This window comes from Puma concolor, chromosome B1 (assembly GCF_028749965.1).
Source record: "Puma concolor isolate L17-30 chromosome B1, mPumCon1.1.hap2, whole genome shotgun sequence".
NCBI classification, from domain to species: domain Eukaryota; kingdom Metazoa; phylum Chordata; class Mammalia; order Carnivora; family Felidae; genus Puma; species Puma concolor.
Window position 1 is genome coordinate 83,060,880 of NC_141670.1, and position 27,153 is coordinate 83,088,032.

At 37.1% G+C, this 27,153-nt stretch overlaps 1 protein-coding gene across 1 annotated transcript in view; it reads right to left on the reverse strand.

Annotated features, from left to right (window-relative positions):
• The window catches only part of HHIP (hedgehog interacting protein), a 97,097-nt gene that overhangs the window by 68,232 nt on the left and 1,712 nt on the right, over positions 1–27,153 (reverse strand). The window contains exons 2-4 of the mRNA XM_025921773.2: positions 21,782–21,974; positions 15,649–15,805; positions 14,756–14,957 (exon numbers count right to left, since the gene is read on the reverse strand). Of these exons, the coding sequence (XP_025777558.1) occupies positions 14,756–14,957; positions 15,649–15,805; positions 21,782–21,974 (552 nt within the window). The remainder of the gene's footprint in view (positions 1–14,755; positions 14,958–15,648; positions 15,806–21,781; positions 21,975–27,153) is intronic.

Below are 27,153 nucleotides of genomic sequence, written 5' to 3' on the forward strand. Positions count from 1 at the left end.
TCACTAAATGTTTGTTTGGTATTAAAAATTAAATTGTTACGAATTATAGAAAGGGAAAAAATTAAATTGTAGAAATAAAAAGCTTACTGGCATGCTTCATCTGGAAGTTTAACAACAAATGTGGGGCTAACCCTATCTTGTGGGCACAAGAAAGGTCTCACTTTTCGTATGATATCTAACAATGTGACTAAATGCCTCCCAGAAATTTAGAATTAGAAATGCAAAGGTTAGATAAAGTTAAAGGTCATCCCTACAGGCAAGAGGGGGCCAGCTCCCTACCAAGTTTCTAGCAGACCTGCTTCCCTAGGGCACATCATAAAAGTAATTTACTGACAACTCACCTTACCAGGGGTCACTGGGGGCCTCAAGTCTTCTGGAATTCACTTTTAAGAAGCATGATTAAGTGGGGACAACTATTGGCCCTAAAGTATTTATGCCGAGAACAAATGTCTGTCAGAATTAAATTCTTTGTGTGTGGTGGTTTCAGACTTAAAAAAAGATGTGTGGCCTGATGAAAAGCACATATATTCTATTCACTGAATTAAATCTTAGAATGAATACTGGTTAATTGATTTATTAGGTTTTAAAAAAATACTCCAGAAATCCAAATAGACAACACAGTCTAACAAAGTGGAGAATGCATTTACCAAGTTAGCTAAATTATTTTCAATCTTTTCTAGTCCAGTTTTGTCTTATGCTGGAGGCAAAAAAACACATTCACATTATTTCAAAGAAAAATAAAAATGTCATTTAAACCGAGCCAAGAAAGTTGACTTACTTAACAATTTTTGCAAGAAAACTGATTTCCTGATTAAAACAAATCTCCTGCTTTTCGTGTTTTTGATAGTGTTGACATGAAATATTTGGTTTAATATTAAGTTGGGATGGCTTTTCCACATTTAAAAAATTACTTAAGGTTAAAAGTGTGCATTGGACAAAATTAAAGCAGATTATCTGACACTGTGTGTGGGATACAGCTCTAATCTCTACAGTGCATGGAAACGAAGCTGGTACTTTCAATTGCACAGCACACATCTCAGTAATAACAGGGGATGAGGCATACAATTTCAAGGAACACCCACAATGAAAATTATTCTTTCCAAACAGCGAATTGTTTTGGAATAAGTTAGGTTAATTGGCACCATGGGATTTCTCTCAAAGAAACACAGAGCACTGAAATCCTTACAAGTGCAAGTAAAATGATCAAGCATTACTCTCTCTCCCTTTTCAATTTCTCACATCTAGTCTATTCTATCCACAACAAAATTAACTTTTGTAGATTCACAGGCAGGTAGAAAAGGAGATCGTTTTTTTGCCAGCTGAATTTATAGTCCCAAAGACTGGTTAGTTAAATGAGGTTCAGTTGCTGACCACAAAGAAGAAATTCACTGAGTATATCTGGGAATATTCTACTTGAGAGTGAATTATGGGTATTTTATAAGGCCATTATTTTATCATTTAAATGGTTAGAAATTCCCTGCAACAACATTTGCATATCCTTCTTATTAAAGGTCCATAGTTTTGTCTTCTGTCATCTCTTTAATCCTCTCTGACTTCAAGACACCTAGATTTATTTGGCTTCTTGCATGCTAAATCCAAGTGGAATTATCCTTTACATTTTTGAATGTTTACTTATTTTTGACTGGGTGGGGGGACACAGAACCCAAAGCATGATCCAGGCTCTGAGCTGTCATCACAGAGCCCCACAAGGGTCTTGAACTCACGAGCCGTGAGATCATGACCTAAGCTGAAGTCAGATGCTCAACCAACTGAGCCACCCAGGCGATCCTAAGTGTAATTATCTTTTTAAAAAACAGTCATCGGACTCTTTTTCTCTACTTAAATTTGCATTTCCCAAGGAGGTATGTGTGTGCGCATGTGTGCACACATAGTTTTTGGTTGTGGTTATTATTTTCAGGAATTATCATTTACAGCTGGCAGAGTGAGCCCTCTTTTTTATATTATCACAATTGATACTTTCCTATAATTTACAACCTTTCACCAGAACCCACTGAATGCTCTACATTGTTAATATACCGAGTTTGAAAATTAGCACTTTAAAACTATGGGAAAGAAGGTAAATTCAGTGAACACTGTGTGTAAACGTGATTACATTAAATAGGATAAATTTCTAAATATTCCTCCAAGTACTGACCCACTGGAGGTTGGAACTGAAAGGAACTAAGCCATTATCGATCTGCTCATTTATAGGTGAGGAATCGAAGCTTGAGTGCTCAATGACAGGCCACATTCACAGGAGAGCTGGTGCTAGAAGTCAGTATTCCATATCCCTGCTTCCTCTCCTGCTCTTCCTCGTCTACTGTCAACAAGGCTGCTATTGATCTTGTTTAAACAGTTTAAGTCAAATCATGTCACTCTTCTGTTCAAAACGCTCCAATGATTCCCTATTTCTCTCAGAGTAAAAGCCAAAGACCCGAGAACATGTGAGACCCTGCATTAAATAATGAATACATACTTCCTGCCCCCACCAACACACAGATGCCCAACTCTGTGACCTCATCTCCTAGAACTACTTTCTTCTTTCTTTCCCCAGCTCCAGAGTGGTCTCTTCCTCAGCCCACCTCAAGGTCAGAATAGATCTTTACCTTCAGACTTGAAGGTTTGAAAACTTAACCAGCCATTATCCCTATACACTAAAGACATTGCCCTGCCATTATTAACTGAAACCTGAAGTCTCACTTCATGCTGAGTTATGCAGCTTTAATTGGAGTGATGATGATCATACAGAAGGTGAGGGCACTTATTGGTCAGCGTGGTAAGGTGTCCAGTAAGCTCTGCATTGGTAGACATTGATGGGGTTGCTGCATCAGGACAAAGAAAACAAAAACCAAAATAAAGCAAAGGTAGCCCCACACTCCCTGACCCTGGGCAAGCATGAAGCTCCCGGTGCCTGAGTCACACCGACTGCTTCTCTTTACTGTAATTCCCTCAGAAACAGTTGGGAGACTTGCACTGCTTTCTATTTCACAGAATTTAGAGCTAGAAAGGACCTAAGGTATCATTTAGCCCAGTCGTCTGACTTCAAAGATGAGGACCCAGAGATCCTAGAAGGCTAAGCAGACTGCTCTAGGTCACACAACCACTGGCAAAACTGGTACCCTTGTCTTGGCAGTGGATGAGTATTAAGGCCACGCAGTGATTAGTTCTCACACATACCCAAGTGAGGCAGGATATGACAGGAATGTAACACATTAGGGATCAAAGGTGTTGGAAATTGATGCTGTCACCAAAGGTTTTACTTAGTAGTGCCTCTAATGATTATTTACAAGGGAAGAAGCTTACCTAATCAGTCATGTCCAAAAGTTTTGTTTTGTTTTTCTGCAGAAGTTTTATATGTATTGACATTTAATCAAAACTAAAATCTTAAAATAGACACACACACCACACACCCACACACGCACATGCACACACACACACACACACACACACTCATACACAAGCTTCCTTGGACAAGGAGCCATTCATTGTCTTTATGTTGCAATTAAGGAGCTATGGCAGCTATTGGGTAAATCTTTTTGGAGCTAGCCGCATTACTGCAAGTCACAAAATTCTAACTAAGATCAGCCCCAGGTGACACGCACTGAGACCCTGGGTGTAAATACGTTATTAATGTCATGGGGTCAATCTGACCTTCCAAACCCCTGGAGATTTAAACAGAAGTTTGAATGGTGATTAAAAGAGGAAAAACCACAGCCGACTGCATAAGAGAGCAAATGAGCTACGTAGCTTTTTCAACCTCGGGTTACAGGCTTGAATCCAGTCTAAAATATAACTTATGACAGATGCTTGGTGACCTGTAGGTGGATGGAAGTCATTTCAAGTTTTGTTTCACCTTCTTCTGAACAGGTGTGTTCACATTTATCCAACAAAGATGTTTGAACTGTGAAAGCCTCATCAATTCTTTCATAGAAAACCTAAGATTTAATGGGAATTAAATTTGGTTATCTCTTCATCCTTTTTAGAATAGTGCTTTCCTAATTTTTTTCTAACTTCAAGAGTCTTCCATTGACACTACATACACTGTCTTTTCTTTTTTTTAGGAATTTTTTTGAACAGTTTCAAACTGTTGGCTAAGGATTCTTAGAACAGATGTGTTTTCCCTATCTAGAAATAGCCTGAGGACAGATGTAATTTTATTTAAGTTTGTGATCCATTTGGATCAAAGGTGCTTTAAGATAAGAGGCTGGTTTAGAAACAGCTTATTAGAATTAAAAAACAAAGTAAAGAATTTAGCTGCTCTTAAAGAGAGCTGGAATATTGGATATTTGGATATTTGAAAGGCATACTTTTCCTCAAGAATTTTGTAACAATAAATACAGTTAATATCTTTTGTCATAATGTTTCATTTTTATATTAGCTTCAGTTTATTGGGCTCAGTTCACATCAGATTAAATAATTTCAATTGCCAGCAATGATGTAATTAATCAAATTAATTGATGTTCTCTTTTCCTACATATATATATATGTATGATAGAGTAATTAGCACATATTGTATCTTTAATGATGACTTTTTACAGAATTTCTGTGATCTGAAATATAGGCCTGTGGAATTACACATTATTTATTTTTTTGATTTTATCTTTGAATTTTAAAAATTTTATTTATTTTTATTTTTTTGGAGAGAGAGAGAGAGAGTGCATGGGAGAAAGGGGCAGAGGGAGAGAGAGAGAATCTTAAGCAGGCTCCACACTCAGTGCAGAGCCCAACACGGGGCTCAATCCCACAACCCTGGGAACATGACCTGAGTCAAAATTAAGAGTTGAACACTCAACTGACTGAGTCACCCAGGCACCCCTACACATTATTTTAAAATGAGTGAATGGATGAACTTAAAATTAAATTGTATATGTCATGCCCAGATGGAAATGGAAATTAACCTGCTAAAGGATTCAAATTTTACCTCCCTTTCGATGGTAATTTCTGAGAGCCACTGTGACAAAATGTGTTGTCACCTGGTATCAGAAAGTCATGCTGGGATAGGAAATTAGATGATTTCGAAAAAGATTTTCTGAAGCTTTTCTCATTATAATACATTACAGAATGGCCTTGATAAATAGCACTTTCTTTTTCTTTTTTTAAAAAAAATTTTAAATGTTTATTTGTTTTTGAGAGAGAGAGAGACAGAGAGAGAGAGACAGAGAGAGGGAGCCTGATCAAGGAAGGGGCAGAGAGAGAGGGAGATACAGAATCTGAAACAGGCTGAGCTGTCAGCACAGAGACCTACACGGAGCTTGAACTCACAAACCCGCGAGATCATGACCTGAGCTAAAGTCAGACTCAACTGACTGATCCACCCAGGCACCCCAGGACTTTATTTTTCAAAGCATATTTTGATTGCAAAGTCCAAAGCTGATTTTTATCTAGGTAGTGATCCAGTTTTTAAAAACACTTTATATATGTCCTCAGTTCTGGCCACCTTGACATTATGATAGTTCAACATAATCAGACTTTATAGACTTAAAAATAACCTAATGTCAATTGATGAATACTAGCAAGAAATAAACTAAAATGTATTATAATAATTAACAACCTATTTATTGTAAATTATTATCATATATTATATAAATCAATCTATATATCATATAAATACAAAAATTAAAGAAGTCTATTAAAAGCAAAATGCTACATAAACAAGAGGGAGATAGTTGAGGTCATTGCATTTTTATATTCCTGTACCTGTTCTCTAGTACATTTCACTGATGTTTGTGGTTGCTTTTGTTTAACTTTGAAATTCTCCTTTAAAGTTCTCTCTCCCTGACCTCATGGTAAGTTTTACTGATCTACTTTTTTCTTTCTTTCTTTCTTTCTTTCTTTCTTTCTTTCTTTCTTTCTTTCTTTCTTTCTTTTTCTTTCTTTCTTTTTTTAATGTTTATTTATTTATTTTGAGAGAGAGAGCCCAAATGGGAAAGTGGCAGAGAGAGAGAGGGACAGAGAGAATCCCAAGCAGGCTCTACACTTGGCGTGGAGCCTCACTGGGGCTTGGTCCCAGGACCATGAGATCATGACCTGAGGTGAAATCAAGAGTCAGATACTTAACCAACTGAGCCACCTAGGCACCCCTGATCTACTTTTCTAAAATAAAACAAAACAAAGCAAAGCAAAGCAAAACTTTGTTGAGTAATACACTCTCTGTATCATGACATTACATGTTAACTTCATAGCGACTTTGCCCAACTGCTTCCTTTCCAAATCCTGAGATTCTACATCTGTACTTTGAGTAATAGTTGCTAGTGGGCAAAAATATGTGCCTTCTTAGTTTTCAGTCCCAGTATATTTCCTTTGCAAATCCTACAATTTATTAACTCTATGGCAGATTGACACAAACCATGTTCCAAAATAAACACACAAAAAGACCTTCATTACTATAATATCCAGGTTGAGAAAAACTACTATGAAAGCAGGGAAATTCTGGTGAAAGGTTGCTGCTGTCCTCTTGGGTCAGCTGCTTTGTGCTTAACCATCCTTAGGCATGTGCCCTGAGGAACTCCAGAACTGGGGAATTTTGCATCGTGAGGTAGGTAGCAATGCCATATACACCTACTATCAAGAGGCGATGCTGTAAAAATGAAGGTATGGTCTTTCCTAGTTACACACATAAATAAAAATACAGTCTAGGTTTATCTTTTTGAATTAAAGAAAACTCACACACATACATCAATACCACTTTGTTTCCACGGGGCTGCCATGGAAACAAAGTGAAATTGTGCACATAAAGTGTTAGGTGCAACCTTTTATTATCTCTGTCTTACAGATGAAGAAACTAAGACTAGAGAGATCTGCCTAAGGCCAAACAATCAGCACATGGCGGGGACCCAGTGCCTGGAACCCAAGTTTGTATGCTCGACGCTGGATCTAGGCTGTCTGCCTCCTCACTGTCCTGCCAGCCCAGTGGAGCACTACTGAGTGCCTGTCACCAATCTCTGTTTCTGGAACGCACTTCTCCGTCCTTCCTCCCACGCAGTCAGCTGACCAAAGGCACAGAGCAGGAGAGCGCTGGGGTTGAGAGCGTCGCATCAGATAGCTGCCTTGGAAATCTGGCCCTGGTGCTGGCTAGCTGTGCTATCTTGGGCAGTTTACCTAACTTCTGGGCCTCAGACTCTTCGTCTGTGAAATGGGATATTAATACATGCCTCACAGAGTTATGCCAGGATTACAGAGGTAATCTGTGTCATGGCTTAGCAAAGGAAGTGCTGGAGAAATGGTGGTTACGATTAATAAGAATGCAGACTGCGGTATACTTGTTAACGCAGCTTGCTTGAGGACTGTAGTTTTGGGAAAGAACGCTATTGAATGTCTCTAAAAGGGAGTGCTGTGCTACTTTCTACTCTTTACAGATAGTTTGGGATGCCTGCTATTTCCTTTTCATTAGATAATGCAGCCACTAGAAAGCAATGACAGGTGGTAGCAACAATAGCTCTTCTTCCCTTTCTAGTCAGATACCGTGAGGTGGCGGCAGCCATGTTCACACAGATGCTTTCTAAGAGTGGCAGAGACCTCCTCTGGGGTCCAGATTTCTTAGTTTTTCACTTGTTTTAATGATTACCACAGACTTCTGAGATTTATAGGCTCTATTTCCTCCGCCCTTCAAGTCTTAGATAAATATAAAGACATTAATGTAAAAACTTTCCTCACCTCAGCTGTGACTTATGGGATCTAAAATGTAGGAGAAGGCAGACCTTTCTCTGTTCAACTGGAGGGACATTACATCTGCCACTTCAGTTTCTGCTTCAGTAAAAAACATGATACATGATGGAAAATAATTTATAGATTAAACTGGCTTACACTGGCATGCACCATATATACGCTCATTTATATTTATTAAAATGTTTTATCAATAACAATGCAAATGCCAAAATAAAGAAATAAGAACACCAGAAATGAAAACCAACTTAACCAAACAAAAAATTACACTGAGATTATTTCACATTACCAAGGGATTTTTTGCTTTCCGTAAAATAATTTCTCTGTGGACATTTGCAGATTTCAGATGAGATTAAACTTATAGGAAAATTAAAAACATTTTTCACAGAGTACAGGGCATTCTGATGTAAAGTGTCAGCTACACTCAATAAAAAAAAAAAGGGAGTTGGGTTTAATACCATATCGTTAATTACTTACTACCTTGATATAAAAAAAAAAATAACTGAGGACCCAAATTTTACTTGCAATCTACATTTTGCTTACATTTTAACTTAATGGTTTGGAACCAGAATGTCAAACGTCAAAAAAGGGAAGGCATTTTAAAGCTTTTGTTTGGAGGAGGACTATTTAGTTAACTCTCTACCCACTTTCAGAATGAAGTTACCTAATGGTTATTTCCACCACTATAGCAATTCTCTTTTAATGCAGTAATTTCATCAAACACTTTAAATATTAAATATCAAACACTTTTAAATTTTGTCATATATACAAAAACATTTTAGGATGGTGATTCTTCTATTGTAATATTTCTCAAATATATCTTGCAGCTTTCTTTCAAGGGAACACATGCTTTCTTCCAACCTAAAGTATGCTTAAAAGCAGACTTCTAATGATTTTCTGAGGAAGTATGTGACACATGGTCCAATCACAGCCATATGCATACGTGTGCATGCTATGTTCCACTGCACTTTTGGGAAGTAAATTGCTTCTCACTTCTGCCCTCACTTATTTCACTCGAGCAAAAATATACTGACATTCCAGAGGCTGCATCAAGACAGCAAGTTAAAGGCAGAGAAAAACATGAAAGGTTAAGTCTCGGACAAACTTTCAAGAAGCAGGACATCAGCCCTGATGGGTTGACGAGCACTTGGATTTCATTAAACTTTCGATGCTCATAATTATGCGTGTGATTTACAAGCATGTGAAATCAGAGGCTGCCCCACTGGGGCTTGCCCCGGCACACCCTGCGTCCTCCTCCACATGCTCCTGTAGCTCCCCGGCGCCCGGGCCACTGTCTCTCAAGAGTCCCACCTCAATGGGCTCAGTCACCCGGACAATCAGCAGCTTTCAGCCTTATGTCCTCTCCTCCCCTGGTAAAAGGATTGCTTCGAAAAGCATCTTTTGAAATGAGGATCCAAGTAGATAGAGAGGGACAGGAGTCCAGTCACACTTGTTCCAGTGATAGACAAGTCTTTCGGCTTTGTCTGCTGCACTCTGCAAGCCAAAAGGGCTGCTGTGGGTGTGAGCCCCTCCGTCTTCTGGCCGCTCATGAGAACTGAGTGGCAGAGAAAGCTGTGTGTTAGTTTCCTTGAGGGGCCACCCTGTAGGTAACAGGTGCAGGCTTGTCCTTACTACACACACACAAAGCTAAGGCTGACTTTCAGATCCTTGGTAGTCAGGAGAACTTTGGTAAAATTACACTAGAGTAGCTTTTGGTGTCATTTTTACAAGGGTTTATAGATATAAAAGCAAATTGCATATTTGAGGGACAGGAATGATAATGTTTTGCCAATTAGCTGAATACCAGGGCCCAAAAGGAACACAAACAGGAAAAATTTAATGGGCAAAGCAATTGTTCAAACAGAATTATTGAGATTTTAAATACTATTTTTCAAAACTTCAAGAATCTTACATGGCACGAAAATTAACTCCTCTCTTCACTCAAAGTGGAAAAGTAATATGTATAGGCCAATTAAGTGATAAGAAGTTTGGGGCAAATGACAACCAGTATTCAACCATTTGTTCTTAGTGGTCGTTTCAGTAATAGCACTTGGGCATTATCTGGGCAGAGAAAAATGTGTCTCATTCAACATGTAACTGACCCAGGGGTTTGGTTCAGTCTAGATCAGTGGCTCTCAAATTGGCTACACATTGAAATCACTTGGGAAAGCTTTAAAAACATACCCATGCCTCAGTCCCAATCCCAGACAGTGGTGGATTTAATTTGGGCAGCAGCAATTTTGAAAGCTCTCTCAGGCAATTATACTGTGCATCCATTCTTTTATTTTTTAATTTTTTTTTTTTACATTTATGTATTTTTGAGAGACAGAGAGACACAGAGACAGAGTACAAGTGGGGGAGGGGCAGAGAGAGAAGGAGACACAGAATCTGAAGCAGGCTCCAGGCTCGGAGCTGTCAGCACAGAGCCCAACATGGGGCTCGAACTCACAAACCGTGACATCATGACCTGAGCTAAAGTCAGAGGCTTAACCAACTGAGCCACCCAGGCGCCCCTACTGTGCATCCATTCTTGAGAAGCAGAGGTTTGTCATTTCCAAAGACTTCAGATAGATGAAGTTGGTTCTGGCACTTGCCAGAAGATCTGATTCAGAATTCAGACAGAAGCTCAATTTAAAGATTTCACAGTACCAGAATCTCTTACTTTTAAATGTTTATTTTTAAGAGAGAGAGAGAGAGAGAGAGACTGAGACAGAGACTGAGCATAAGCAAGGGAGGGCAGAGAGAGAGGGACGCACAGAATCTGAAGCAGGCTCCAGACTCTGAGCTGTCAGCACAGAGCCCAATGTGGGGCTGGAACCCACGAACCAGGTGATCATGACCTGAGCCGAAGTCAGATGTTTAACCCATTGAGCCACCCAGGTGCCCCTCACACTACCAGTATCTTAAAGAAATTTTTACCTGGGGAGATAGAGAGTATAATTTTTTAAATTTCTCCCTTTGGGATAAAACAACAACAAACAATGCATGTGCATACATATATACATCCACAAATGATGATTTTAAAGACTGCTCACCAGCTGAACACTTGGGTCATTCTTCAGTGTCAGTATTAGTAGTTAGCTTCTACAGTGCACTATAATCAAAACTCGATCAAATCACTACATACTTTTAAAACATTTTTCTGGGGCACCTGGGTGGTTTAGTTGGTTAAGTGTCTGTCTTCAGCTCAGGTCATGATCTTGTGGTCTGTGAGTTCAAGCCCCGGGTCGAGCTCTGTACTGACAGCTCAAAACCTGGAACCTGCTTCGGGTTCTGTGTCTCCCTCTCTCTCTGCCCCTCCCCCACTTGTGCTCTGTCTCTCTCTCTCTCTCTCTCTCTCTCTCTCAAAAATAAATAAACGTTAAAAAAAAATTAAAACATTTTTCTGACTCACTCTTTATTTGGCAACGTCACAAACCCCAGTCTTCTAGGATTTGAGTTGTGAATAGAATTGTCTTTTCTCAAATAAAATGATAGTTTAAATTCATACGGCATAGAATTTATTCCATTAATCCAACTCCACAATTTATTTCCTATAGCAAAAAGAAGTCTTTAGCTTGTGTTTTGCAGTTTTGCATCTAACTTTGGTGAGACAGACAATTGTGTGTACTGAAATCTCCTGCAATATAGGCAGCACAATTTGGGTTTTTAAAAATAAGACAACATATTTTTAGCTTCAGACAGGACCGTTTAGGGAAGAGTTGACTAAGTTCCCTAGATGGTTGGCTATGTGGATGGCACTTCTGTGAAGTAGTTTTAAGAATCAGAGCTGGTAAAGGTTTGAGGATATCAACCAAGTCCAACTCCTTGCCACAAAAAGGTCAGTCCATTACCAGGTGATAGAAACCCCTGTCGATTTTTACTTGACCATTAACAGAAAAGGAATTCCAGATTCCCCTCTAGCAAGTCCTAGCTTTTAGAAACTCTTATAATCAGGAATTCCTCTTTATGTTTGATTTAATATACTCAGACTGGTCATCAATAACTGTCATGGAGGGATCTTCATTGTGGTTTGTCTTGTTTTCATTTCAAACATACGAAGGTTGGGGTTAGTATACATTACTAATTTCTGTGAACGGAGTATTGCAATCAATACCTTAGTTAAAACAGCTTTATGTCCTCTCTTAGAATTTTAAAACGGAAAGAACAGAGAAGTGATATACATAATAATTTTTGAGACTTCTATTTGTGTCATCTATACAAAATGATTGTTGACACAGAATACTGTCATGAACACACTAACTATTCATACATCAAGAAGCCTAAAAAAACTACTGTGAAATAGTTTGAAAATGTTTTTACTCCAGAAGTCTCTGAGGGCATATCACAAAAATCAGTGGTGTGACCAATTCATGAATGTGTTGGCATCTGCCCCATCATACCAACGACAGCCTCTCCTAATACTTCCAACTCATGACTCGAGATGGAAGTTTCATGGAGCCTAAGATAAAGGACAGATCACCTACCTGAGGGAACAAGGCTGTGGTATCATTACTCACTACCCAGTACACACTCAAAAATCCATGTGATAGATTCCTATCTTACTGACATCACTAGTGCCAAACTTCAAGGGAATTCAAATATTGCACTTTAAAACATGTCATGTCATATATTCTACAAATGCAGAATAATGGATTTTGAAGTTTATATTTAAGCCCTAAAAGCCCTGGAACTATCATAAGAAAGAAGACACAAGGGCTTCTGCAGAATTTCCAGAGGCCTGCAGAACATAGATAGCACAGAACCATAGCACTGTCATAACCTGGCTTATACAATTTTATTGCATGATAAAATGTCTCAAAGTCAGAGAAGATAAACTTTCATTCATTACACCAACGAATGGGCACAAACTGAAACGGAGGCATTCCGAAGGAACCCTAATTAAGAGGCAGTCATTCTTTAGGTAGTTAAAGTAGAAACAAGAATATCAGTTCTTTACTTCTTACAACAAAATTGAGCTTATTTCTAACACCTACATTTTACCATTCATTATCTTTTTAATACCAACATTGTTATTCAAATAATACATAAAAGCTGTATGTTATTCTTTTAAAAAAATGTTTATTTATTTTTGAGAGAGAGAGGGAGACAGAGGATCTGAAGTGGGCTCTGCACTGGTAGCTCAGAGCCAATATGGGGCTTGAGCTGAGATCATGATCTGAGCCAAAGTTGGACACTTAACCGACAGGTGCCCCTATATGTTATTCGTTCAAATACTTGAAAACATATCCTACAGCCATTGGCAAGATGTGTAATGATCTATGTCCCCATCTCAGTAACGCTCTGTGAATGGATGTTAAGGAAGTCATTCATGAGCAGGTTAAATAATACATACAAGAATGATAAAGCACATTATTTACAATGATAAAAAGGAAACACTTCATAATTAGGAAATGGAATACCCGGAGCAGATAAAAACTAGGTTTTTGAGAAAAGTTTTCAAATTTGGTAATATACTCATGACATATTGTTATGTCAAAAAAAGAAGGCTAAAAAGGTGTATATATGGTTTGATTTCAAATTTATTTTAAAGCTGCTTAGGGAAAAAGCTGCAAGGAAACATATTTTTGTGTGTTTCCACATTTATTAATATGGACCTGTGTTACCTTTGTAGTCAGGATAAGTTCATCTAATTTTAATATAAAAGTTGGAGGTATATCAAAATGTAAGTAGTGATATTCTTTACCTGATGAGATGATAGGTGATGATTTTTAAAATGCAGTCCCAATTTTTTCTTTCATAGAGAGTATAACTTTCACAGTAAGAAAAATACACTGCTAGTGAGTAATGTATTTGCTGCCGTATCTTAATTCTTTGTTCTTTTAGGTACCACTGGCAGTGAATTATCAGAACACATTCCAAAAAGTATTTATTGAAGTCTTATGTGCAAAACACAAATGCTTCATTTTAAGAGACTTTTGATGATCTGCTGTGAAGTCTAATGAAAACTTTTACTGGAAGAAAGTTGAAACTACTGAGCTAAACAGGTTTTCCATATGATCTGTGTGTTGGTGCTGAAGTACTTTTCCTTAAAGGACCAAAAGTACCATAAGGTACTTCTAGTATGCAGGATGTCTTAGTGACACTGACAACACACTCTTGAAGCGGGGTGGTGTCAATGATGTGGCAATCCCTATATTCTAATGGAATCGTTCTAATGATTTTAAATGGTAGGTAATGAATTGGTGTGAGAAATATACCTATATTTTTCCCCGACTGTTTCTTCTGGTTTTGATGTTCTTACCTTTGAATAGAGCTCAACAAAGCAAGGAGGAGTTTATTTCTCTACGAGTAGAAGAGTATAAATCCTCCTTTGATTTCTTTCCCCAGGTAAGACATGACAAAGATAACCAGTTCTTCCCAAATCATACTGTTAGTTTGTTTCAACCTAACTTAGTCATGAGCTGTTGAATGTGCCTCAGTTTTAAAATGCCACAATTTGCTTTACAGCTTATACTGCCAATATTATAGCATGTCACACTCTTGTAAAACAAACTTGACAATAATTTTATTTATATGCCGCTAGATTATTTAACATGAGAATTCAATCGGAGAAGTGAGAAAGAAGGCAATATGTGCATATGTAATATAAAGACGGCTAATTATAGATTAAAACATTTGACTTACCTGCAAAAACATTGTACAAGGAAGGCACAGTACAAGTAGCATTTTTTTATGACACAGACTCACAAACAGATGCGGGAAAAGAATGGTTTGCTGTTGCCCAAATAACCAAAAGACCTCTTTGTTTCTACTAGCAAATGCTGATACACAATTCTACGCATTATGCCTGTCAAACAACATTTAAACACATACTATATAAAACCAAGACTTAGTTTAAATGTGTAAATTACATAGGGAAAGCATGTCAAGATATCAATCTCATTGCACTGCTTAATAGTCACCAAATAACATTAGACATTTAATGCCACTGTCCCAATTCAGTTGCCATAATTCTTGTTCCCTTATGTTGTCTCCTTATTTTCTCCTTAAATATTCTTTCTTTTATTACAAATACCTCCGGTGAGAATGATAACACTAAAATAAAATTAACATAGCCAGAGCAAAGATAAATAAAATTTAAAAAGCCAACCTTTATTCCACTTTGAACAAGTTTGTGAATGTCCAAATAAGGCTCCTTGAAAATTTCTCCTTCGGGGGTAAGTATCTTCACATAACCTTCTTTTTCCAGAATGAAGAGCCGGTGCGAGCCGTCCCCGCTGTGCAGGGCACCGACAGGCTGGCGCAGCCCATTCACCACCTCCTGGATACAGAAGCAGTTGTGTTTGTGCTTCCTAAACAAGTTAAAGAAAACCAGTAAGCTTTTCTTGAGGTGAAGGAGGCAAAGGATGCACTTAACATCCTTTTCAAAAGGTACTTCCTCTAGGAATCAATGGTTTTGAGAATCAGGAGGTGCCGTTAACCCCAAAAGTCACAACAGGACTCTTTTAAATTGCTTTCAGTGGAACACATAAAACAGCCTTCTACCAGAAAGTCCAAGAGAGAATCAACATAAAAATGCTACATCTTTTAAAATTGCAGAAGCTCATTATCTTATCTTTGAGTGACTATAATTAAAATGAGCTTTACTCACAATAATTAAGCCTTATAGAAAGGCCCTCAGAGAGAAGGTTTTAAGATCTATTTATAAAACTCCGATTTGCTAATGATAATTGTGCTGAATATTTCCATAAGCTAACAATAAGCATAAAGTTCAAGTTTAAAACTGTAATCATGAAATTCACAGGAATCATAGAGAAGCCAAACTCATGATAATAAAAGATTAGTAGTCTAAGCATTAAACGCTTTTAAGGGAACATGATATTAGAGAAGCAAACTATCCAAAAGAAAGAAAAAAGCATCTGGGGGATATAGCTGCTGGAATCAAGCACAGAAACAGTTGATTCACTAATAAAACCGCAAGATTTGTCAGTTGGTATTTTGTTTTTGTTTTTTTAAAATTAAAGAGCATTTATCTTTATGAACCTGCTGATCTCTTCCACTTTGTCATATTCTTCCATCTGGTCCAAGTAGTTAGATGCTGGTCCTCTGATTTGTTTTCTTGGAAAATCTGGAAAGCACAACCCACCATCTTTTCTTGCATAGTAAAAGCAAAACTCATCAGCAGTAGTTTGAAGGAAACCTTTAAAGAAATGCAAAAAGACTCATTAGAAATATTTAGTGTCACAGTAAAAACATCCTATATGAAAGGTAAAATAGAGTAAGAGATTTTTTTAGAAAGTATATGAATATTCTAGGAAAATAATAAAAAGAATGAAAACTAATTTTTTTTTTGCTTGGGATTTCTATTTTTTTCAAAAAAAATTTAAGAATTTCAATTAAAATGGAGTAATATTGCATTGGCTATTTTAAAAGACTCATCTGAAATACACATAATACAAATCCAGCATTAATCTTGTTATTGTTATTGACTGTTTGCAAGATTCTATGGTATGTATGTTGTACGTTTATCTGATCACTATTCAGCATTTTCCCCCAGAGCAAAAATAACTTATTAAGAAGAACAAATTAGAATGAAAGAAGAGATAGGCTATTAGGTGCTGATTTCGGTCATTTTACAAATTTTTTTTTGTACTGTCGCTCACATATGATTAAATAATAAATCTAATGAATATCACAAGGTCATTAGATGCTATAAGTGACTGGCTGACAGTAATTGTGCTAAGAACAGAGTCTCCATTTTCAAATATGTAGGTGCCTTTTTCCTACACCTCACTTTATGTAAAATAATGATTATTTTGTAAAACAAAACTATACTTAATATATCCCTTCAATCTTCTCAATCAGAAAGCTGGTATACCACCCCTCACTGAAAAAACAAACAAACAAACAAACAAGGATAACAAGCCAAAACAAAAATGCAAAATAGACTTACTTAAGGAAGTCTGAAAGAAAGCTGTTTTCTCTTTTCTTACATATTAAGAATTTTTTATCAAATAAAAACAGCTATACTTGACTAAAAAAAGAAGAGGACTTGATGACAAAAAAGAATTTTGACATTACTCTCACAATTTGAGTCATCAAGTATTGGCTTTTTTTGTGGTGGAGGGCATACTAATAAGATTCACTTCCATATCCTGATGATTTCTGCTCTCAGAATATGATATGGCTACCAGAATCGACCTCATATGATGTCCTAACTTCTTGCTTCTGGTGTCATATCTTTATGCATAATGTTTTGATTTTTTACCTAACAAATTAGATTACTGTATACCTATCAGCTTTGTGATAAAGGCACCTTAAAACTTAGCTGATATTTAGAAGTGGTTAATGAGTCCAGGTTTGTAAGGATTTCTAAAAACAAGAATTGGGGACCAATTCTTAACCAAGTGAGACTTACCAATGAAACATGAAAGACTAAAAGTTTATTTTCTATGCCCTTGACCTAGGTCCTCTCAAACCTAAAACTAATCTTATAATTCTGAGGATCTTGGTGTACGTTTTCACCTAACTTTTGAGTAAAATGTATCACCTCTAAATTTCTGAGACAGACTCTTCAAGGCCAATATCTGACTAGGCTACTAAGAAGCATCTTATCCTTGGAAACCAGGCAAGTGAGAGCAGATGTCCTTGGGAGTTGTGTGTGTATATGTGTGTGTGTGTGCGTGTGTGTGTGTGTATGGGGGTATGGGGGGTGAGACTGAAAGTAGGCATAGTAGCCGGGAGGGGTGCTCCACACGAGGGGCAAGGCAGCTGCAAGGAGGTTATCTTTCTTTGAAAAAATTCAGGGATTAGAAATTGGGGAGAGGAATGAAGGCTGCACAGCATTTACTCTTCTTCAGCAAGTAACTGTTTACAAAAGATAATTTTCTCCTCCATTCTTTTCTGGCTAAGAATATACATGAAAACTGCCCAGTAGTGTTGAATGATCATATCTGAGGTGAAAAGAAGAGAAGGAGAATGGAGTTGTTAAATCAAACCTTTTGCAGTTTTGGGCTAGATCGTTTTTTGGATACACACACACACACACATACCTACACACACACACACACACACACACATACATACACACATACACACAGATACATACACACACAAACACACACACACACAGCTCCCATCAGGCAGCAAGATCTCCATGCCAATATTATGCACACAGGAATACTGTCATACTATGTATATACTTATAACTGAATGTGAAAATGAGAAAATTTGTTTCAACATGATGGTTGCCTGCAGGATCACCAAAAAAAAAAAAAAAAAAAAAAAAAAAAAATTCAAAGTGTAACTGAGAAGAAATTTCAAATTTGCTTTAAAAAAAAAACCTGTATTCCAGCATCATAGTCTGCAAACCAATACCATCTTAAGGAGAAATTAAACAATGCTGATGGCTGATTCCATTTTACAAGGAGTTATTAGCTGGGGACAAACATGCGGAAGTGAGAAATCGTTTTCAAATAGAACATCTAAAGATTAATTAAGTACACATTCATAAACTCTATGGCTCCAGAGGTACTATGTTCTCTTACCAAATCAAAAGGAGAACAAAAACAAAACTGGGATTAACAATGAATTATTCCTAGCTTTTTATAGAATCTCAGTATACTGAACAAGTGTGAAGGAGGGAGTCAACTCAAAAGACTTTTACGTAAAGATATGGGTATTTTCTCATAATTACACACATCTAACATTTTCATTAATACTTTACAATGATCTGATTTTGTGGACAGTGATGAATAAGATATATTTTGCTGTGAAGAGCTAAAAGGGACGTGGCTTCAGGACACTGGGCTTACATTTACTGCCAGGGAAGATAGAATTTACCAAATAGTACCCTTTTATTTGGAACAATACCCTGAAGAGCATTTTACTGAAGGTGGGTGTTTAGTTCAGCCTGTATCATCACAGTATCATCAAGTCTACTGATGATGGAAGTACACAGATTATTCCAGCAGCTGTATTTTTTTTAAACTCCTGATAATTTATCAAATGTCCTGGAGCGGGATGAATCCAGTCCTACTATACCACAAAGCACCCCATAACATGCTCATGTAAACAAATACTCTCTGTGGAGTATTCTAAGCTCTAGCTTTTCTCTCAGAATGTATGCCAGAGAAAAGTTACTTTTCCTCCTTATATATGCTGTTCATCAAATAAAGAAAGAAACGAAACAAAACCCATTGTTCGTAAGGCCTGCACTTGCCAGCATTTTCTAATAGAGGTAGTGGATTTTGATGTATCCATCCATTCTGTCTGGCTTGCTCTCGTGGGGAAGACACATGTATAAGATATCTCCCTGGGGTCAGGAGTGGCTATGGACTAGAGAGACTCAGTGGAATCAAACCCTTGACCTTGGCCTCATTAGCAACAGGATTAAACCAATCGAACTAATTGTATACTGACATTTCACACTAAATCACCTACAGCTGAAGAGATGACAGTCTGAGAGTGATAAAAAGTGTATCATGATACTCGTGATAACAACTGTAAAGGAAGAAGCAAGGCCCATGTCTGTCCTTTTGTACACTTCCCACAGAGTGCACTATGCCATCACTGAGTGAACAGGAAAGCATCTACTCTGCTCATCACAGTGCAGCAGGAGAAAAGACCTGTGATGCTGAGCAAGAAGCTCCTGTGTGAGGGGTTTTTTTTTTTTTTTTCCAAATGCAATTTTGTTATTTTTAGAAGTTTTAAGAATTTACTTCCCTAAGTCAACTCACAACTGGTGAATATTATGATTAATAAAACACTAGTATATCCTTACTATATTAATTTTTAACTTTTCTCGTTTTCTTGAAAATAGGCACACCATGAATGTTTCTGAATTAAAGTTTCTAAAGAGTTTCTTTCAGATGTACCTGTATTCCCAAGTGACTGGTGGTGCTTTCTGAAAGTCATGAAGGTGAAGCAAAGGGGTGGATCATTTATGTATTTATTTCTTTACGTTCTGGGCAGTGGAGGGAAATGAAGACATCTCAGAAATTATTTTTCCTCTCTCTCAACCCCTTTGAGCATTTGCCTTAGTGTTGCATTTTTAAGTTTCTGATTTGCAGAAAGATGAGGCTGTTCATTAGAATAGTCAAATATATCGACTTCTTATAAGAAAGAATCACAAAGTAGCTGTTTTTTGCAACTTTGAACTCCAGAGAAAAGTTACACCATGTCATTAAATAAACTTGAGAAGGTGAAAATATTAAAAATTTGCTTTGAGAGCAATTTCTGAAAGATAATTGTTCTAGAATTGTAAAGAGCCTTCTGTGTTGGGGCAAGGGCTGAGGGGAAGATTACCATCTTCTCTATCTATCATACTTCAGAAAATGGTCAACTGTGTGCCAAGGATCAGTCTGGCTAACAAGTTGATTAACATAAATTAACACAAAGAATGTGTTATTACAACTCACTTTTGCGACAAGTATTCAGGATGATTATTAGCATTTGACGGAGGCAGGAGAAGCCCCCCCCTGCTTGTTGCTAAAGCCTGTAGCCTGTCCCTGGGAAGCACCCTTGCTGCTCTCTCTACCACTGGAGTAGAGCTTTCATCTGGTTATCTTTCAAGGCAGCCTGGGTGGCCACCAAAAGCACTTGACATCTTGATGCACTTCAGCAGTTTTACATATATACAAACTTTGTAGAAAAATAAATTTGTCATTCGTCACCACATATGTTGATCTGGGGAGCGAGGTGCTTGCAGTTCTGGCTCCTGAGCTGTTTGCTACACTCTTTCTTCTGCTGGATATTGCTTTTTGTTGTTTGTTTTGGAAGCTAAAATAACTTCACATAGATGGAGACTTTCTGGGTGAGTCTTTAAATACAGCATAGTTGTATTTATCTCCAGTAGATAAAGGTAGAGGAAAATGGGAAGTGTCGGTGTTCTTTTCAACTTACATTGGTAAAGGCAAACCTTCAAGACTTGAAATTTGCAGCAAACCTTTATGGTACCTAATCTGTTATCGCTTCTCGGCAGGCCTTCTATGCAACCGTGACCTATTCTACTTTGCTTTTGGGGAACGTGATAAAGAGGAAGAAACAGCTGGTTTAGGAAAAGCCTTACAAACATGGTTGTGGTTTATAAAGACAATAATAATATTTTCACATGAATGGGTTTAGATACATGTTATGGTACACCAAAGGAAGCAAGCAATCCTAGTCAAAATGTTTTCTTAGGTTATTGCAAGAGCTCTATAAAAAAAAAAATCCACACTTTTCTGGGTCAGAGAAAAATGTAAAATATGCAGAGCAGTTAAAAAGTTCTCCAAGGGCATCCTACAGTTCTTAAAGCTTGTCTTTTCCTTCAATGCCATTTAGTTTTATAAACTGTTAGCTTCAGTAGATTTGTTTGTGTGTGACTTTGCTTAACTAAACAGAATCTGTGTCGTTAAATTCTTTTGTATCTCTATGTTGATTCTTCCAACTAAAGCAGTAACAACCAAAGTTTATAAACTTTTGATGGTAAAATTAATCCATGTCCAAGAATCTATATGTTTATTAGGGTCCAAAATATGGTAGTGAGCAGGTATATTCGTGACACTGTCAACCTAAGAACTTCTTAATCTATTCTATCACTTCCTCACTGCACAACTTTGGTTAAGGCATTTAACTTCTCCTCAGGCTCAGTTATCGTCATCTGTCAAATGGGGATGACTCCACTTTTCCTACCTGCAGCACAGAGTTTTTGAAGAGCAAATTAGTCATTACATGTAAAGGTGCATTGTAAGGTGTTACTTTTCTTGGATTTCTAGTGATACTTTAATTAAGGGAATACTACCTTAAAAGTCCATGGACAATCTGCACTTGCATATCAGCTATGTAGAAGAGGAGGCTGTCTTGATATGGATGCTAATGGATGAAGAAGACACCAACAAGAAACTTGTACTGATAATCCAATGTGTGTAGATTACCAACTGTAGTGTTGATTTAACAAGAACTGTAAAACATCCCATCAAAACCAACATACTGTGTGCAGACTGAAATGATAGTAATCCTTTTACCAGCAATGAAAGGTTACAAATTTGTAAAGGTTAATTGTGAGGCAAAAGTAGGTATTTTGGAAGGTGAAATAAATTTTACACTCTCAGAAGCGAACATTTAAGATCAGATATCTTGTGAGGATATGCTGCAGTAGTTTATTTAATTTATCAATTTTTTTTTTTTTTTTTACCTGGAATATGGCCTCGGCAAGTATAAAAGAATTCTTTGCAATAGTCTTTGCAGAGCAGGGGAAGTACAAGGTCTCTTTCCAAGGCTTCTCTTTCAGGTGAGTTGAACAGGCTCTGAGAATGTGGAGAGCAAAGTGCACACTTGATTTCCTCCAGTAACTTCCCACATTCTGTGTTGTTGGTAACAGAAAATATCTGAAAGCCATAAATCAGAAACAAACTTCCTTTTATTCATGTGAAGCTAGGTCTAGTTATGTTTTTTGTAATCATATAAGTAGAATAGTATAACTTAGCCAGTGCAGTTGTCTGAAAAGAATTATCATATCAGAAACATGGGATGCTTTTATTTTTTATTTTATTTTTTTTTTTTAAATATTTTAAGCATTCAATTTTTTTTTTCAACGTTTATTTATTTTTGGGACAGAGAGAGACAGAGCATGAACGGGGGAGGGGCAGAGAGAGGGAGACACAGAATCGGAAACAGGCTCCAGGCTCTGAGCCATCAGCCCAGAGCCTGACGCGGGGCTCGAACTCACGGACCGCGAGATCGTGACCTGGCTGAAGTCGGACGCTTAACCGACTGCGCCACCCAGGCGCCCCACATGGGATGCTTTTAATAAGGCTAGAAGTACAGTCTCTTGGGCTGGGCTGGGGGAGCGGAGGGTAAGGATGCACAAAAGTCCTTCTTACTCTTGCAGATCAAAGCCTGTTTATCTTTTGGGTATGAAAAATTAAATGACACCTATATTGAGACCCTTTAACCCTTTACCATGTTACTCTGCATCAGAGTGCATAGCGATATTTGCATAGTGCATAGTGATATTTGACTTTAAAATTCTAAATACCTATATCCAACTGTACGTAAAGTAGAATTTTTTAAGATGTGATCATTTCTGTCTTAGGTAAAAATGTATTTCACTCTTGAAATTCGTGATAGGATATTCTCAAAGATACTACTTTAATTACATTTTTCTAGTTTCAGTTCATTTTCAATCTACAGGTTGCATCGGGAAAGTTTCCTAAAGTGGGGGGAATATTGCCTTTTCATGTTGTAGAAAAATAATATCTGAAGCTGAAACTGGTTTCAGACCAATTTTTATTATTCATTTTATCTTAGCCAGGAAAAACTTTCTAACCAGCTCCTCAGGTATGTTATATGTGTGAATAAACACAGGAGTTTAATAAAAGTGCTTTTGTATAGGATTGAGTGAGTTTTAATAAAAAAAAAAAAGAATACTTTTATCTTTATTTATACAGTATTATGTCTTTTTTTTTTCAATAAGACCAATTTGGGAGTTACTGATTCACTGAAGTTAGTAATTTGTAGATAAAATAGGTCTTGGTGTCCAGTACTAACTTTAAAAAACTGACTTCAGGAGTTCCTCTAATAAATATAGAAGACAATACCAGCACAATATTTGAGACGTAAAATGTAGTGCTGTCTAAATCATTCATTGATTTTTCATAATAAAAAACACAATAATGGGAATGAATTTTATACCTTTTCTCAGTTTATATAACTAAATTTATACTTAACTATTTAGAACTAGGAACTGAAAATAACATTTGAAACTCTAAATCATTGTTCAAAGCAAATACTTCATTTGTGAGTTGAGGTTCTAATTTGAGTAAATGGCATGGCTTCTATTTTTTAGGATAAAGATATTCTAGGTGATAACAAAATTTGGACCTGAAAGAACAAAGCAGCTAAAAAAAAAAAAATCGCTGAATACAAGCATGCTGAAATTTTAGCATGCAGTAATTAAAAGCTCTATAGAAGTTACCATATATATACACATGTACCTATATATAGATATAGATATAGATACACACACACTCTGTGTTGTCACTACCTATAACATTCAGAAGTTATTATTAATCACAGTTATATTTACACGTTGACTTTTATCAATTTATTTAAATGACAATTGCTTAAATGGTTAAATTTTCTAAAAGGAAACATATGCCAGACACTTAGAATTTGCATTCCAAGAATGTTTTAAATGTCTTTTATTGTCCATACTCTGGCAGACCTCACCAGATCTATTCAATATTAATACTGTTCAACTTTGTTCTGTTTGTTTATCGTACAGCAGTCCCCTAAGAACAAAACAACTGCAGGATGCTGAAGCCACCTTTTTTGCTGGCTGGAAGACTGGAATGTAATTACCTTTAGTTTTATGGAGAATATGCATACTTCCATTTTTTATAGCTGAAACAAACTGATCCCCATGTACTCTCCCAGCTGCTATCCAGGAAGAGCCTGATTTTAGTGCCTAAAGAATTTTGTCTTTTACAATTTTTGGAATGTGTCCTGGCCACAAGATCTCTCATCAAAAGTTTCAGAAATAGGATTCAATAAATTATCTGAAATCGAGTATAATATTATTCTTTGTAAAGTTTCACGCTGTTCCGGCCCAGCAGGATGGTAACATTTTGCTCTGTGTGAGGTCTGCAGTGTAAATACCTATTTGAAGATAGATAGAGCCATCATTCTGGCTTTGGTTTCAATGAACCAATAGTCTTACTGAAGTCAATTAAACTGACTCAGCCCAAGCTGCAACACTGTTTTAGACAGATGAGTACTGGTGTGTGTAGGGTATTTTTTTCTTCTTTTTTGCCTATGTGCTTGTGTCTATATAGGTCCTTAACTTTATGCCTGACAATGTCATCCATCTGAAGAAGAAATTTAAGCTAATTTCCTGTTTCGATTTTTAAAAGCCATATATGAAACCATCAAATTATAGTGGTTTAAACTAAATATACTTTGAAAGTCATGTAAAACTTCGAGACATTATTACAGCATGCCTAGTAATGACCGTGGCTGTTGCTGACTAATTTATAACATCTGGAAGGTCATCCTTTAATCTTTGGCCACAAGAAAGTAAAATCCACGGAAGAAAGGTAAGATGAACACCGTAGTACACAGTGAAGTGTGGCCCAGAACTATAGCTTATCAACAAATAGTAAAATGGGTGACAGAGACCTTCTGTATTTCTCTTTATTTATCAAGTAACTAAACAAAGAGGATAAAAAGGCACCCACGTGGTTTTGATGAGCAGACAACAGGAGAAAATACATGACAGCATATTAAGATGTCGCCTTAAGATCAGTGGGTACACAAAAAGTTATTTCTAAAAATCATATGCCTACAAGGCTGTTCAGCTGTTGGGTGGAACACATGCGTCTCGGCACTATAGTGCTGGATTATGTCATTAAAGAGTTCAGTTTCAATTTTAGGCTAATATGTAAATAGATCATTGTACTCAGGCAGCTGTTAAAGGGACCCCAGGATGAGTTATTTGTTTAGTTGGATGTGTTCAACAATAGCCTTTGTCCCTGAAAGAGCCAGAGCAAACAAATGATTGTAAAAGGGCACACTTGAAAACAATTACTTTTCACCCATTCCTTGACAGCTTTGGCTGTGAAACCACCCAAGGTAGAGAGAGCTTCTATGCCTCTGTGGCTACAAGTTTTAGAAATGGGGGTATTTCAGTTGGCTGCGGATTCAATTTGGCTAATGGGAATGAGGTCCTTTTAGCATGTTGTATTTAGGAACTGCAAAAATATTGCCAAGACAATAGAACTTCCTAAATTTTGGCAGTATTTGTTTATAATGGCAGTTAACAATCTTGTTACGATACACAAAATTATTAAAATGTACAAAAAATTAAAACATAAAAGCATAATACCATTATGAAGAATTGAACTCAATGCCAGTTCATTACATTAAAGAATTGAACTCAATGCCAGTTCATTACATTAAAGAAAATGTGTTAGTTTGGAGTCTGGACTTAACTGCACAGCTGAGCATGCTCAAATATTCCTACCTATTTTGCTACTGTCTATGAAGTTTCTTCCTATAGGAGAAAGATGTGCCTGTAGTTTCTTGAAAAGTTGCAGAAATCTTTCTGGAGATTTTTTTTTTTTTCCATAAGCAAAAACGGGCCCTTTCAAACAGCCATCATCTCTCCTGTACACACGTTATGAAATAAGACCCTAACATATATTATAAGCCAGGAAGGCTTAGGGGAAAACAAGGAAACACTGAAGTTTATTATAAAATAACATGTTTTAAAAACTATTAAAACTTGAGAGCTAACATAGGTCAAGAATGCACATGCATAGCTATATCACTTCTCTGTTTTGAACAATTTGAGTATTGTTGGTTTATAAAGCACTTGTAATGAAACTAGCAAAGTCTAGTGTACCGAATTTAATTCAGACACATTTTCCAAATGAGTAGGGGTTTGTTGGAGATTGGAAGCACGTAAAACGGAAAGGAATGTGGATAGCTAACGTGGCAGATTTCTTCCTAAAGAATGATTTCTTAAAAAAAAAAATTTTTATATAACTCCTCTTAAGGGCTATAACTCCCCTCAGTTCCGCCCCTGCCCCTCCAACTCCCCACTCTATTCAGTTAAAGTTTTCATTCCTCATGTTCCTGGTAGAGTTCAGCATTGCAGGGGTCTGGAGATCACTGGTGTAGTCATAGTGTACATTGCACACAGGGAGACTTAATGGCAGATATTTCTAAACCTTTCTCTGAAGCTCCTGGTAAAACCCTGCAGATGATGTGAATGTAGCTTTTCTGATTTAATTCAATTACCACACAGGAGCTTAATGACATTGTTTTGAATAAAATGCTGGAATATCTGTTCCCTGAATCGCAGACTACTGCTGCATATGGTAAGAATAAAGAGAGAGTTGCAGCTGAAAACCTGCAGCAAGACGGTTCTCACTCATCTGGGAATAGAGGGAGTTGGACAAATGCTCCCTCAAAAGGCATGAACATTTGGACAGAGCTGGGGACTGAAAGAGAATGATGTTCTCTAGTTTCACCCATTAGTGAACCAACTAACAAACACAATGGTGTTGTTGTTATTCTTTTGCCATAAGCAACAGGACTCTGTGTGTGGGCAGCAGTTTAGTGGGGAGGAGGATAAGTCGACCCCTTTTTGTCCTATTGATTTTTTCCTATTTGCATGACTTGAGCAAATTAAATGATGCAATATGGCTTTTTGTTACAAAACAAAGTGAGAGATACCACCCAGACACATATGTTGATTCGTAGGAGCTGTTTACATGAGAATAGAGTGAAATCTACCGTGAACTGAGCATAAAAATTAGATTCAGCCTGGGTATTTTTTTTTTTTTTTTTTTTAATGCCTGGGCCAGCAAGACTGAAGCACAAGTTTTCCAAGAGTCTCTCAGACCTTGACAACTGCAGTGTTGTAACAGAGGAATTCTTAATTAAACCTAAAATGGGGAGCGGGAGGGGGAGCGAAGACACCTGATTGTTTATTTCACGTGCAGTGATTGTTAATGACGGGATCCCCCCTTTCCTTTTGCAGTACAGTAGATAGCCCACGTT